This window comes from Trachemys scripta, chromosome 4, assembly GCF_013100865.1.
Source record: "Trachemys scripta elegans isolate TJP31775 chromosome 4, CAS_Tse_1.0, whole genome shotgun sequence".
Lineage (NCBI taxonomy): Eukaryota > Metazoa > Chordata > Testudines > Emydidae > Trachemys > Trachemys scripta.
In genome coordinates this window covers 137,788,006-137,803,205 of record NC_048301.1, presented here as the reverse complement: position 1 = coordinate 137,803,205, position 15,200 = coordinate 137,788,006, and the positions used below count along the sequence as shown (strand labels likewise).

At 55.4% G+C, this 15,200-nt stretch overlaps 1 protein-coding gene across 2 annotated transcripts; it reads left to right on the top strand.

Annotated features, from left to right (window-relative positions):
• Positions 1–1,831: 1,831 nt before the first annotated feature.
• Positions 1,832–8,615, top strand: LOC117876054 (cytochrome b561 domain-containing protein 1). 2 transcript variants are annotated; one of them, XM_034767795.1, is made up of 3 exons: positions 1,832–2,057; positions 3,838–3,875; positions 5,371–8,615. In XM_034767795.1, the coding sequence occupies exons 1-3, from the start codon at positions 1,934–1,936 to the stop codon at positions 5,797–5,799; spliced, it is 591 nt and encodes a 196-aa protein (XP_034623686.1). In that variant the 5' UTR covers positions 1,832–1,933; the 3' UTR covers positions 5,800–8,615. The 2 variants fall into 2 exon arrangements, with proteins under 2 accessions (XP_034623686.1, XP_034623685.1); XM_034767794.1 differs by having other exon boundaries at positions 5,296–8,615.
• Positions 8,616–15,200: the final 6,585 nt, after the last annotated feature.

The following is a 15,200-nucleotide window of genomic DNA, read 5'->3' as shown; positions in this document are numbered from 1 at the left end:
CCTCTTCCAAGAAAGCTGGTTAGTGTTGGATCTGTAACTCGATGATGAGATCCTGGGGAAAGGCTGCAGGGCTGGCATTCCAAGGAGAGCCCAGATAGGCGGTTTGGATAGAGACCCTCTTCAGCTTATAGCTCTTCTTTAAACAGGCTGGGACTGGGTGCCTGGCAGTGGTGACTTAGTTGCCTCAGGCTAATGTTTGTACAGCACCTAGCACAATGGTCCATAACTAGGGCTCCTGGGCACTACAGTAATACACGTCTCTGTTTGGCCCAAGCTGCGCCTCCCAGTCTGTCCTGCTGTTTTTAGCCATGTTGTGTCCTGCTGTCTCTCAGCTACTGGAGCCTTCCCCCACTGCCTGCCCTGCCAGCCTTTCACTGACATGTTTAGCTACACACTGCAGTGTGGACGCAGCCTGCTTTTCACTGTAGTGTGTCGCTACACGTCCCCTAGACGCTGCCGACGCTGGTGTGCAGCGTAGACATAGCCTCAATCTGCTCTCCCCAGCTCACAGTTCTCGCTCTCGTTCCCTCTGCTTTCATATCAGGCAGCTTCCTCCTCCAAGCTGCCTGGACCCAGCCAGGGGGGGTCACTGAGAGCACAGGAGACTGGCTCCTGGCTCTCAGTTCGGGCACCCTGGCTGGGCCTTGGCATGACCCACAGCAACCCAGAACTGCACGTGCAGGGAAAGTGCTTGTGAGGCCCAGCCTGGAGTGGACCCAGTGCAGCCAGAATCTTTGGAGAACTGAGCTGCAAAAATCGAAGTCTCAGCTGAGCATGTGCAAACCGCAGTTTTTCAGATGCTCATAACTTGGCCAAATATGGGCAGATTTCTCCAGGGATGGCAAAAGGCACATTTCTAACACCCTGTCAAACTTCAAGTCCCTGTCCCAAAGCAGGGAGGTGCTAGAGCTTTCCAAAAAGAGGCTCAGAATTTTTTAACGTGGGAAAAACAAGGTATTTTTCACTAGCCTTCATCTCAGAAGCAGCTGAACTGTTTTGTCTGAAATCCTCCCTCATCCCCCACAAAAATCAGCTTGGAGCAGACACCCAGCATGGAAAATTTCAGCCCAATTGGTTAAAGTTTGGCAAAGTTATAAGCAACTGAAAATAGCCTTTTATAATGGGAAACGTCCAGCAACCTGAATGGTAGGCGGCGCAGCCAGCCCTGCGCATGAGAACAGCAGCCCTTCTGCTGTGGGAGTGAGGAAAGGCCTGTCTGGAGCAGGCTTGCAGGAAGCAGTCAGTTGATCCTTGCCCAAGAATGGGCAGGCAGGGCAGTGGTTTAGAAAAAGCCCTCAACATCCATTCCTCCAAGTGTCTGTGACCAGATCCCTCTTTGTGGAGTTTCCCCAGCCTCATTCTGCTAGCCATAGGGCAGCAGAGTGTGCCCACAGGACACGGGGCAGCCCAGGAGCCCTGGGTGATGTCCCTGTGTGGGAAGGCTGAATTCATACTGCTGGGGTGTGGGCGTGGGTCTTAAACACCCATAGAGCTGCCCCCTTTGGGGTCCTGGCCTATGTTGGCTGCCAGCCGGCACAGCAGGGAACCGGCCCCAGAGCGATGCCAGCCCAAAGGGGCGATGGGGCTTTGGCCTCCAGGCTGACTGCCCTCCTAGAAGATGGGCTGCGCCCCATGAACCCAAAGGGAGGTGGTCTAGGGTCAAGGCTCTGGGGAGAAAGAGTGGCTCCACCAGTAGGATTTCAGTTCTCCAGATCCTCCCTCCAGCCCCCCTGGATCCCTCTAGCTCCACCCCTCTGGCCCCTCCCTCTTCCCTCTGCCCCCTTTAACCCCGCCCTCTCCCATCCACTCCTCCCTCTCCCCCCCCTCTAGCTCCACCCCTCCCTCTCCCCTCCGGCCCCGTCTCACGCCCTCGGCCCCTCCCCACCCCTCGCAGGCTGGTGTCGTTGGGGCGGGGGCCGCCCCCGGTCCTGCCATGCAGGCCGGGTCCCCTGAGTCCCGCGTCTCCCGCTGGCTGCGGCGTGGCACCGGCCTCCTGGCGCACCTGGTGGCGCTGGGCCTCACCCTCTTCCTACTGCTGCTCTCCCGACCCGGCACCAGTAAGTGGGGTGGGGGCTGAGGGGAGAAGGGTTAAGGGGCGGAGGCTGGGGTAGGGGAGGCATGGTTTGGGGAGGGACTTGAGGGGGGCAGGGACTTGAGGAGGTCAGTGGAGGGGCTGGCTGGGGAAAGGGTTAAGGGGGGTAGGGACTGGGGTAGGGGAGGCTGGTCTGGGGAGGGGGCTGATGGGGGTTTGTGGAGGGGCAGGGATGGAGTGTGGAGCCAGGGGAGGGGAGGCATGAACTAGGCGGGAGGCTGGGTGGGCCCAGGTGAGTGTTGGGGTGAAGCTGGATGGGGGGCGATGGAGGGTGCAGGGGCCAGAGGAGGTGTGGTGGGAGAGGAAGTGATGGGGCTTTAGGGATGCAGTAGGCTGAGGGCGGGGAACGCAGGGCCAGAGTCAGGGGTTCCCTCTTAGTAATTACTGGTAAGTGGGCTACAGAGCAACTGAGCACCCTCTCCCAAGCCTCCACCCTGCTCCCTATAGTACAGTGCCCCCGTGTTGGGGCATTGGGGTCTGCACTGAGTCAGTTCCCAACCCCCTTCCGGACCCCTCTTCCACTGTGGAGAACATCCTCCCTGTCCTGGGTCTCTGAAATGGGGTGTCGTCCTTCCTGGGACTGGCCAGAGCCCTTCCTGTCCCAGCATTACCCATGTGCATGTCTCCTCTCGCCCCTGGGAGAGGGAGCCAGGGGCTGGAGAGCAGGAGCCAGCAGTTTTATTTCTTGCTCTCCACGGTGTTGTCAGTCGCTCCTTTTCACGAAGATGGGTGACACTGGCTTTTAAAGTGCGGAGGGACCTAGCGGAGAGTGGGAGGAGAAAGAGGAAGTGTGAAATTATGGACCACTTAGTTTTTCAGCATCTATGAAGTTTCCCAGCATGTCAGTTTCAGCATTCCCTGTGTTTGGGTCAACTCTCTGCTGTTAGAAAAGGGCCATGCAGGGCCGGCTCCAGGCACCAGCCCACCAAGCATGTGCTTGGGGCGGCGCCTGGAGGGGGGCGGCGCGGCGGGGCGGGGCGCTCCTGCCCGAGAGCGGGGCCGCGACTGGGCTCGCCGCCCTCCCCGCGGCGCTCCGGCCGCCGGGGGTTCCCCGCCCTGCTCCCGACGCTCTGGACGCCGGGGAGAGTGGAGAGCCCCAGCTGGGCTCTCCGCCCTCCTCCCGGCGCTCTGGCCGCCGGGGAGAGCAGAGCCGTGGAGGGCTCGCCGCCCTTCCCTGCCGCGCTGGCGGGGGGGGGGGGGGGCAGCGGGTGGCTTTTTTGCCTAGGGTGGCAAAAAAGCCAGAGCCGGCCCTGGGTCCATGTGGGGGGGGGGTGGGGAGGGCAGGAGAAGTTGAGTGTGAAATGGGATGTATCTGGGAAAAGCTGCAGTGCAAAGACTCTGGTCAATGTAACATTGTTTAAAAGGCTGCACTCATCTTGGCTTCCGCTCAGTTTGAACACGCAGTCGTTTTTAAGAACCACTGATTAATTCTGAGAAGGGATATTATCTCCAAGGATAGAAATAAACATTGCCAAGGGTGGGGGTGGAGGTGGGGAGAAAGGGACTGAAATGCTGTATTCCACAAGCCTTCCCAAATCCATCAGGAAAACAGGATTCAGACCAGAGCACCAGATAGTTCAGTGCACCCTCCATGCTTGATTGTCCCCATTAGGCTCCACAGCCAGGGGAGAGGAAATGTAATGGTGATAAGAAGTGCTCCGGTACAGAATGGGTGAATGAAGCATCATTTCCTGTTTAGTGCTAAGTGTTGCCCCAACCCGAAGTGTTGACTCTTTCCTTTCCAGGTCTGTTTTCTTGGCACCCTGTCTTTATGTCTATAGCGGTAAGTTTATTTTTTTTTCTGTTTATCTACTAGAAATGTCCCCGGGTTTATAGCTGCTTTGGTTTGCTTTTGGAGACGTTAGCAGGTAGCTCTGGCTTCCCTCCCCCGGGGTCCCACTCGTGCAGATGGAGCCACCCTTAGCAGCATGCACTCATTTGTCCTTGTCGGATTCAGCCCATGATCCATTGCAGCAAGTGCTATCTTCCTGAGTACTTGCGTGTCCTAGCTGGCTCCCATTCACTCCCGAGGTCTGGTTTCCAGTGTTTCAGTCAGTGGATGTGGTGGTTGGAGAGAAGCGCAGACTTTAGAGCATTTGATCTGGTGTCAACAATGAATTTATTCCCCACATCTTTAAAGTAGGTGCTCTCCTGATTGGCAAGATGCCCCCAAACAGTAGTTCTTAGCCCTGCGCAAATGGCTGATTCCAGATGTGGTTCAGTGTCAGTTTGGAGTGAAAGCTGCTGTGCCAATGGCTGAGAGCGAGGGTTCAGGGGTGAAGGGATCTCGTCTGGAGCAGAGTGGGAAGCTTGTGAACATCAGTAAGAGAAGTGTATCTGGGAATTCTGAATGTACAGTGGGAGGCAAGACCTTCTTACACTGCCAGGAGTTAAAGATGGTTTCCACTATATATGAAATAGATCAGAATTATTTATTTTGATTGATAAACTGGCCACCAGTTACAATTTTCCAAACACATTTACACTAGTTTAAAAGCATAGCTAAATGAAAACAACGAAAAGGCAAATTCTAACCCCCGAGAAAACCCTCTTCCCATGACAGGCCTTAGGGAATAGCTGGATCCTGCAACATGCCCTGAAGGTTTAAAAATAATAATAAAAAGTGGGACACGTATTCGAGCCTGGAATGCCCTGCTTCTGACCTTTATCTCCCCCCACCCCGCAGAATAGAAACATGGGGGCTGCAGGAGCGTATCCCACCTGAGCTCCACTGGAGTGGGAGGAAGGTCTCGAAAGTCCCCAGGAATATGCAATAGGGGGCTTTTTAGATTCAAAACAACCCCTGGAAAGAGGCTGGAGGTGGGTGTAGCGTCCGCATGTGACATGCTAATGCTGCGTCAGCGTCGACCTGCCCTGCAAAGCCCTGACGCTGATGATGGGAGCAGGAGTGTGCATGATTTGCTAGGATTGAACTAACTCACAGGGACAAGGCCAAGTTTCCCAGTCCCCCCTTATGTACGCTGAGTCCTCTCGTCACTGGTGGTGGCGATCTCATGGCTCTACCCAAGGTAGTGGCTCATGGCTGGAAGTGTGAACTTTTCCTTCTACCCCTAAAGGCCCCTTGTGCTCTTCTGTCTCTGGGCTAACGTGCTGTCCCACTCAGGGTCCTTGGCCAGTGTTCCTGCTGGGCAGGGTGGGGGGCAGCCGGGCCTTGTGTTGCTAATGGTCTCCTGTGTCCCCAGTTCTGCCTCTGCCTACCCGAAGCCATCCTGCTCTTCTCACCCGAGAACTCGCCGTTCTGCCTTTGCTCCCGCCAGGTGAAAGTGTGGCTGCACTGGACCGCGCAGACGCTAGTGGTTGTGGCTGCCACGCTGGGCCTGGCCTTCATCATCTCCAGCAAGAATCGGAGCGAGCTCCCGCACTTGGTTTCCTGGCATAGCCTCCTGGGAGTCCTGACTCTGGCTGCCACCTGCGGGCAGGCTCTGTGCGGGCTTAGCCTGCGCTTCCCCCAGCTGCTGAGGATCTCCTCTGTGGCACGGCTGAGGCTGTACCATGTCACATGTGGCCTGGTTGTGTGTCTGCTGGCCACCTTCACTGTAGTCCTCGGAATTTGCTCTGACTGGTTCCAAGCACAGATCAAAGGGGTAGCTTGGTATTTCTGCCTGGCACTGCCCTTCTACCCTACCCTGGTGATCATGAACCAGACCACGGGCGTTCACTTACCGAAGAAAAGGATGCGTGTCTGAACTCCGGCCTCCCCTTCTCCTTGTGCCTCTTCCCACCCCAGGTCTGAGCTCCCACCTGTCCATCCCCCTCTCTTCTCCCCCCAACCCCCCCCCCCCCCCCGGTCTGAATTCCGGCCTGCCCATCCCCCCTCTCCCATCCCACCCCCCCGGGTCTGAGCTCCTGCCTGCCCTTCTGCCTTCGTTCCACAGTGCACAGGTGCATTGTGGCTAGTCCCTTCACTCCCTGTACTAATGAGCATTTCCCCTTGTGTTTTGAGCAGAGCTGCCCTGTGGGCGTAGGTCCTGAGCTGGCGGATCACAGCTAAGATACACTTAATGTCTTTTTGTTCAGGTTTTGGACCCAGGGCTCGATTTCAAGCTCCTGGCTCACACTGGAGTCCCTGCCCCTTAGCACTGCAGCTCAGCTGGTCCTGCCCCTGGATGAGTTCCTTTGCTTTTGGGTGCAAAGCCCTGGCCCATCTTTGCAGGCAGAACTCCACTGGCCATCTCTACTTGTTGTTCAACCCCTGGGGCTGCTGGGATTGTAAATGAGGCAGAAGAGCTCCTGGGTGCAATAGGTCCCAGGTTCTCTTCAAACTGGATTAATTATTGTTCCTAATGTTACTCTGGGCTTCCCGTTGCCCTCTCCCCCTGTGATGCCCCCCAGCCCTGTCCCATGCAGGACCTCACAGAGCCCCAGGCTTTTCCTAGGCAGGAGGGTTGGATTTTGTGATAGTTGGGGCCCTCCCCCCAAGGGCCCAGCAGGCTGAGGGAGCAGTTGGAAGGATATGGGGCCTTTTGCCTGGATTCTCGCCAATGTGGGGTGTGAAATGGGCCTGTGTGAAATGAGTTGGTGGTCTAGCTATGCCTGAGGCATGCGGGTAAGCACCTAGATCCTATGGTGAGGATAGCACCATAGACAGGTGGCATTGGGTGTGGAAACTTGCACTATTGCTGCCCAGGCTGTACCCATCCAGTGGGTAAGCAAAGGTCTTGGCTCTGCATGGTCTCTTTGACAAACACTGAGTTAACTTTAGCCAAGGATGGGGTGGGGGGATCCTGGGGAGGTGGTTGCTTGGCACCCTCCACGTCCTGTGAAGCCCCCTCAGAGAAGCGGCTGTTTCAAAGGCCAGTTGCAGCACTTGACTTCTGCTCTTGATTGTCCCCTGCTGCAGTGGCAGGTCTGTATCTGCGTGTCGCTTTGGGGCAGAGGCCATGGGTTAGCTCAGCGGGTTATAATGGGAAAGAACCAAGTTTGCAGTGTCCCTGGGGTTTTCGTGGGCTGGGGATGGCTTTGCAGGTGTAGCCCAGGGGTAGGTTTACTAGCTGTGGGGGCTTCGTAACTCGCAATGACTTGGGCTTTGGACCTGGGCTCCACTGAAAATTTAGGTCAGCATAGTTCCAGAGCTTGCGAGCGCCATGGCTGTGCTGACCGCACCCCCGATGTTGACACAGCTGGGGTGACAGAAGTAGTTTTTCATCAGGCTAGCTACCATCACTGGGGTAGGTGGTGTTCCTATGCCAATGGAAAAGCCCCTTCCGTCTGCAGGCTGCATTGACACTGCGGGTGTGTGCTGGCATTGCTGCGGTGATGGAGCTGTGTTGCTATAGTCCCCATAGTGTAGACGTAGCCTTAGTCAGCAGCAAAGCTCCTAGGTCCATGTTTGGGGTGGAAGCTGATTGACTCACACTGTTCCCATGTTTAACCATTTCAATGGCAGGACTTGCGGCTGGTGTCTGTCTCCAGTATCTCAGGGAAAGTGTCCCACTGGCTTGCATTGCATTTTCCTTTTGGGGGTGCTGCCTGTTCACCCTCTTCCCTTTCCTCCGCTGCTGTCTCACCGGCATCCAAGGAACCTGCACAGCTCTGGGGAGAGGCCCCTGTTTGGACGGAGTGCTTGGTTAAATCACACATTTAGCCCCTTCTTTCGTGAATAGTTGTTGGGGTGGGGCAGTTGTGGAGGGGGTGAAGGACCACAGCAGAGAACAGGAGCCTGAGGTGCTAACTAGCTGGCACTGCACCAACAGAATGTCCAATGTCCTGCCCCCCACACCTCCCTGTATGCATCACCAGTGGGGTTTTCACTTGGGACCCTCAGCACCGCAGCCCTGGCTAAAGAGTAGCTCTGATAGGCTGCTATCCTTCCTGAGGATCAGCTACTATGCTAGTGTGGGGACACATGCAGTGAGCAGACTATCACTGCATGGGTGGGGGTGGCAGCAGGGGCAAGGCAGATGTGCTAGCGGGGTGGAGACCCATGGAAGGGCTGTGATACCCTTTGATGGCTCTTGCTGTGAACATGCTGCTGAAACCCTTGTGCCGTCTTCTGCTCAGTCCCACTCGACTGGAAAATGAAAGAGCGTGCAGATTCTTTTGTGCACTCAGGGTTTGGTTGCCAGCTATCCTTCCCCTCCCTGAGGACTCACTCCTCTTTCTGAAACTCCACCTGCAGTGTCACTCTGGATTAACCTTGTGAAGCTGGCAGGAGCAATCCTTGCACTTCCCAAGCTCAGGACATTCCTCCTTTTAGCTGCTTTCTGAGTGGTTCTGGCTTGTTTAACCCAACTGAATCCCCTCTCTCTCTTGTGTTATGGGTCCAAAAAGCCGGGCCAAGTCCCTGCCCTGTGGGCTAAAGGCATTGGCTTTGCCTGCCGCTTGGCGGTGGGAATGTCTTCCATCTCAGGGAACTAATGAAGTACAATTCAACATTGAAGCCTCATCTGGAGTACTGTGTCCAGTTTTGGGCCCCACACTACAAGAAGGATGTGAAAAAATTGGAAAGAGTCCAGCGGAGGGCAACAAAAATGATTAGGGGGCTGGAACACATGACTTATAAGGAGAGGCTGAGGGAACTGGGGTTATTTAGTCTGCAGAAGAGAAGAATGAGGGGGAATTTGATAGCTGCTTTCAACTACCTGAAAGGGGGTTCCAAAGAGGATGGATCTAGACGGTTCTCAGTGGTACCAGATGACAGAACAAGGAGTAATGGTCTCAAGTTGTAGTGGGGGAGGTTTACGTTGGATATTAGGAAAAACTTTTTCACTAGGAGGGTGGTGAAGCACTGGAACGGGTTACCTAGGGAGGTGGTGGAATCTCCTTCCGTAGAGGTTTTTAACGTCAGGCTTGACAACGCCCTGGCTGGGATGATTTAGTTGGGGTTGGTCCTGCTTTGAGCAGAGGGTTGGACTAGATGACCTCCTGAGGTCCCTTCCAACCCTGATATTCTATGATTCAATCCTGAATGCTGACAGCCACGTTCCTTTCTGGTTATATGGAGCCTTCCACATGCTGGGTGCTTCCCGGTGTGACATGGGACAGCCATGCCCACCCCACCCCGTGGACTCAGGCTTTGGGTGCTGGGGATGTGAAACGTGTATGTACAGCTGCACTCCAGCTGAGAGCCAGTGGAAGGAACTTGCCACTGCATGGGAGCTGGAGAACCCGACCCGGCTGTCTCCCTGCAGCATTGCCGACCAAACCAGTCAGAATCTGGACTGGGCTTTTCCTTAGTGCAAGGCCACACACCAGGATTGTGCCCTACATGTCTGTAGCACCTCGCACAATGGGGCGCTGACCTCGGGGAGGGCCTCTGGGCACTATACAAATACCGAACTGTCCCTGCTTTGTGTTGGGATGGAAACCTGTATAAAGCTGCTGCTTTCTCAGAGAGAACTTCTTAGGAGAGCTGCAGTCCAGGACCTTGTTCTCTGCCAAACAGTTTCCATCAGCAGCTGCTGTTCGCAGAGATGGGCCAGGTATGGTTGGGGTTTGTACAGTAGCCCATTGTCTGGTACACCATGCTGGCATGCAGCAAGCATCACCGTATCTGACTCCATAGACCTCATTATGGCACATCTTGTTATAGATCATAGCAGGAGTGGAAATAAACCAGAAGCACTGTAGCCTGAGGGAGAGCAGACAGACGAGCGGCTGCGTTGGACTGAAGGTTGCTAGGGCAGATGGATTGGGAGGGGTGCAGATGGAGCGAAGGCTCTCTGGGCCTCTCTGATCACATCCCACACCTGCTGGGTTTTGCTGTTCAAACTTTGATTCCAGCTTGCTGAGCAAGCCAGCATTCTGCCCTTGTGATTGCCAGCTTCGGGGGGAGGGGGTGACGCTGGGGATGGGTAAGAGAAAATAGTCCATCTAATTAGACGTGTCTAAAAGGCACACAGAGAAGTTCGTCAGCAGCATGGGGTGGGAGGGAGAGACAGAGCAGGATTTGGATTCTGTTTGAAACACAATAACTCCAGTGGAAGAGGGTCAAGGTAAACTAGGGCACAAATGGTTCATTTTCCATTATCTCAGTCTCCAGGTTACTTTAGATCATGCTGTGGCAGAGGGCTCTTCACCCTTCTATTGCTGTCATTGTCTGTCCTCTGCATTTCAAATAGCATTGTAACGGGTAAGAAGTGTTTGGCATCTATATGGCTGGTGCATTTGTGTGCGCTCTTAGCCTGTGTTGTATGTTGAAAACGCAGCCCTGCAGTAATTGGGGCCCAGTCATGGAATGTAATTCTTGTGTGTAACAATGAAACCTCAGTCAATCCCAACCATGCCCAATGTGTGCTCTGTTTGTGGTGTATGCAGATGGCATGTGACATTGCTGGCAGGGTGGTACTGGAGTGCCATGACACTGCCTGTGAGGCACTGAGGGCTCGTGGTGCTGTGAGCTTGAAGCTCAGCCATTTGTGTGTTATCTGGGATGGGACATGTAGGATGAGACAAGATAGTGGCTGAAGCTGAAGCCGAGGCCTAAAAGTCAAATCTGGCTCCTTTCCCCATTCTGCTGTTGACACATGTGACCATGGGCAAACACGTCACCCCTCTGTGCCAGAGTTTCCCATCTGTAAAATGTGGGGAACACTTCCCTGACTCGCAAGGCTGGTGGGGGCTAACTGAACTGCCTAAGTCCTGGGCGACCTGAACACTAGTGGGGGTGGGCTCGAGACAGGCAGAGTGTTGGCAGGAAGTGATCTGCCCTCATTCATTTCTCCAGGGCAGGAGTGCCCAGGCACCATGCAGCTGCTGCAGAGCCAGTGGGTCTGAGTGAAGAGTGAGCAGCACTGCACCTTGTATGGCACCTGGCATCAGAGGCTCTCAAGCATGTCACAGCCACTAATCACTTATTTCTCATACCCCCCCCCCCCCGGGTTATTTTTATTGCCATTTTACAGCAGGGCAAATTGAGATACAGAAAAGGAACAACACTTGCCCAAGATCCTACAGCTAACCCAGATCTCCTGATTTCAATCCTGCTGCTCAAATGACTGGGCTGGACCTGAGATGGAAGGGAAGAGAAGGCCCAGCGGGTGGCACTGAGGATCTAGAATGGCCGTGTGGAGGTGTCTGCCCATGCCCCCTCTGATGGGCACCAGGATGGCAGGGAGAAGAGGAAAATCAGCTTCTGCCCCGCCCGTGAAGTGGGGGAAAGCTAGTGGGTCCCAGGGGATGGCTAAGACAACATGGTGACCAGATGGGCTGTTTCTAATACTTACATGGTCCCTATTGCTGGAGTGTGAGCACCTCACACTGCACAACTCCCTGTGAGGTGGGCAGTCCTGTTACTCCCATCGTTTCTTTGTGCTTTTGCACAGATAGGGACCTAAGTGACTTGCCCAAGTTTGCCCTGGCCGTCTGAAGCAGGGCAGGGAATTGAACCTGGGATCTCTTAAATGTCAGGCTCTGCACTACCCTGGCCCCTCCGTCCTTGCATCACAGGGGCTTGATACATTATCACAGTCTCGTCCTTACGCCACAGCAAAGCCCTGTGCCTCCGGCACTTCGCCGGCCAGTGATCCGTGCTGGTGAGCTGGGGGTTCCGAAGGCGGCCCGGCCTGCACGCGCCTGGGATGGAGGCCCAGCTGCCCCGAGGAAGTGCGGCGTCGCTGTCAGCCGCACGGACCAGGGCCGGGGAGCTTGGTGTGATGTTTGCCCACACGGGGGAGCTGTTTGCAAAGGCTTCCTGGAGGGAGAGCCGCCAGAGCTCGCCTGGGTATTTCGCGGCTCGGCCATTGCAAGCTCGTCAGTCTCGCCCCTGAAACCTCCTGCTCCAGTTGCCGGGAGCGGCTGCTGGGTCTGGAACAGGGTGGGCGAAAGCTGATGTATTCCTGCGCGGCGGCAGCTCCGCTAAGATAGCTGGAGGGAAACCCAGGGCTGCAGTTCTGCCAAGCTCGCCTCTCCTTCCCCCACACCATGGGTCCTTTTCTCCCCGACCCGAGAGCACCAGCTCCGGCTCCTGACGCTCAGGGCTGGCACCCAAGGGCTCTGCCTGTGTCGCTGTCACGGGGCCGGGCCCATCAGGAGCTTGGAAGTTGGCCTTACAGATGTTGGGGGTGGGGTGGGGAAGTGATTAAATAATTCATAAAACAAAGTCAGCCAGAGGTCACCCTAACGGCAGCATCCAGCCAGCGAAGGAGGGAAGATGAGGATTAGCTGAGGGACCCATGTCCCCTCTCTCCAACTGTCGACCCTCCTGTACTGTCCGATCTGGTTTCCCAGGGCCTTGCTTGTGTAGCTGCTCTGGTTGTTGGGGGATGAAAATTGTGCCATGCTGGGACTAGCTATGTTTGACCTTAGGCCAGTGCCAGATTCCCCCCCACTAGACCCAGGGATTGGTAACAGATACAAAGGTCGACATACCCCCGGGGGTAGTGGGGAAGGACAAGATGGTATGATTGTGAAGTCCCGTATCTTGCAACAAGCCAAGGCTAGTAATGCTTCACTGGCCGGTATGTCTGCTTTAGGCCTAGAATGCATTGCCCAAGCACTGGTCCTGGATCACTCCTGAGAAAACATCCCTCCCTGGGGTGCAACTCAGCCTCTCTCCCTGCCCCCAGCACATTGGGATCAATTGATCTATGGGACTGATCTGGGCCATGGTACTGTAATGTCTGAGTAGTAACAATCATTACTATATTGACCCTTGCAGACCCCTGTGGGATGGGGAAGTTTTGTTATTCCCAGGGTCTCTCTCACCTCCTTCCCCTCCTCTCATAGTTAAATTGTCAAAGTCAGTCCTGCAGAGTCCCGGGTGTTAGTGCTGGCAGTTCCCCCGGCCGGGCAGCATGGGGTGGTGCCCCCCTTTGCCCCTCCCCCCCTCCCACAGTGTGCCTGCCGTTTGGTCGCTGAGCCCAGCAGACTGAGGTTTGGCCCCAAACGCCAGCTTTGACAGACATGCAGACAATGGAGTTTGGCAGGGCCTATCAGGCAAGTGAACAGCGCTGCTTGGCCTGCTCTTTTCAGCTCTCAGGGAAAGTGCTGCCCCTTGGGACCACGCAGCATTTGATCTCTGGCCCACTCTTTCACTCAGCAGCCCGAGACATGGCCTGGCTCATCTCCTGCGGGGCGCTGGGATTTGCTCCTGTTGTTAGAAGGCTCTGAGTCGCTTTCATCCCCTGCATAGAGCATACAGGAACACCGACCGCACTCCTACTCAAAACAGCGCCTCTGATCCCATCCTCCTTGCGACTGGAGTTCTGGGCCCAGGCCTCTGGTGGTGGAATCCCTCTGCTGTTCCATTGTAAGGAGCCCATTGCCCTCCAGCCCCTGCCCAGCCCCACGGAGTCTCCCTGGAGTCCAGAGAGGGGATGCCCCCCTTCACGCTGTTGCTGTGCCACTGAGTTAAGCCCTCTCTAGTGACTGCTCATGCAGAGGGTAACATGCTTGTTTCAACTCCCCCTTCTTCATGCAGCCTCCAGAGAGGTGATCTTGGGGGCTGCGAGGCAGTGATGGAAGCTCCTCTGTTTGACCCATTACAATGGGTGTTACAGCTGTGTCTCGTGGTCCCGACCGGGAACAGGGCCACCTTGTGCTAGATCCGTTACAAATGCATAGGAAGAGGAGGAATGGAGGCACTAAACAGAGCAGACGGAAGGGGAGAGAAAGGGATACACCATACAAGCAGGAGTTGGAGCCCTGGGATTCAGTGACTTGCCCAAGATCACCCAGGGTGTGGACCCAGCCCAACCCATCTAGTGCCTTAACAGCCAGACCCGTGTCCTTTTATACCCCATCTGATCTTCACCCAGTGCTGTGAAATGGCCCTGTTTGCACTTTTCCTGGAACATGTCAGCTGGCCCCGCCTCCATTGCTAGCTGCCCTGCCAAGTGCCCTCTAGTGCTCCGGACTCCTCCAGAGTACACCAGGCCTTTTAGTCAGTCTCCCCTGCACTGAGGGGTTTTGGGGGTTGTACGTCGCAGGCTCAGCCCATGATCCAGCCTTGCGCTGTTTCTCAGCCTGGCTGTTGGAACATCATCTAGCATGCCTGTCCCCATCTCTCCCAGGCAGAGCTTTGCTGGGGTCCAGCTGCCATCTCGGGTGTCTGTCTTGCCCTGAGGTTACCTGCCTCCCAGCCAGCGTCTGGACACGCAGCAGCTGGAGCAGCCCTGGGCACTGCTGCCTCCCATGGCAGCCACAAAGACTCTGCTCGCAGTCCCACATCATTCTGTAATTGGAGTGTTTGGGGGAGCCCGGGGTGCGGGAGTGAAAGGGAATGAGGTCAGGAGCAGCCTTTTCCCCAGGGTGGGCTGGAGCGAGTTCCCTTCTTTGGCCAGGGAGCCAGTTTTATTAGGAACCTGGTAGCAGAAATATGGACCAGTGCACGTGTGTGTGCCCAGGGGTCTCTGTGCAGGGGTACCTATGTGTGTGGCATATGTGCAGGGGTGGTGGTGCACGAGTGTATATGTGCAGAGCCTTGTGAGTGGTGTATATATGCTGGAGTGTGAGGGAAAGTGTACGTGGAAGTGCCTCCGTACAGATGGACCCAGGCAGGTGCACGTGATGTGGGAGAGAGGGTGCACAGCTGGATCTGTCAGGATTCTGAGCAGTCTGGCATGGTTTACATAAAATAGAGAGGACCCCCAGGCTGCCCTAAATTATGCCATGACCCAGGGTGATGGTGCCCCTGCCATGACCCATATCAGTCCCCAGACTACCCTGGAACCAGGAAGGCACTTTTGCCCTCCCAGCCCCATGGCTGCAAGAAGCAAAGGCTAGGACTGTAAGGCCCCTCATTCAGCCCACCACATTCCATGTTTCCAGTGGGGTCCCACAGGGATCAGTTCTTGGCCCTTCACTAGTCAACATTTTTATCAGTACCTGGAAGAAAACATAAAACCACCACTGGTAAAGTTTGCAGATGACACAAAGATTGGGGGCGTTGTAAATAATGAAGTGGACAGGGCACTGTGACAGAGCAACCTGGATCGCTTGGGAACAACCTAACAATGTGTTTTAATATGGCTAAATGTAAGTGTCTCCACCTGGGCACAAAGAACATAGGCCACACTTACAGGATGGGGGCTCGATCCTGGGAAACGGTGACACTGAAAAAGATTTGGGGGTCATGGTTGATAATCAGCTGAACATGACACTGTGGCCAAAAGGGTTAATGTGATTGTGGGATGTAAAAATGGGGGAA

Coding starts and splice junctions, on each gene's coding strand:
- LOC117876054 (XM_034767794.1), top strand. CDS start 1,934: ATGCAGGCCGGGTCCCCTGAGTCCCGCGTCTCCCGCTGGCTGCGGCGT. Junction 2,058..3,837: donor GCTCTCCCGACCCGGCACCA/GTAAGTGGGGTG, acceptor TTTCCTTTCCAG/GTCTGTTTTCTTGGCACCCT. Junction 3,876..5,295: donor CTGTCTTTATGTCTATAGCG/GTAAGTTTATTT, acceptor CTGTGTCCCCAG/TTCTGCCTCTGCCTACCCGA.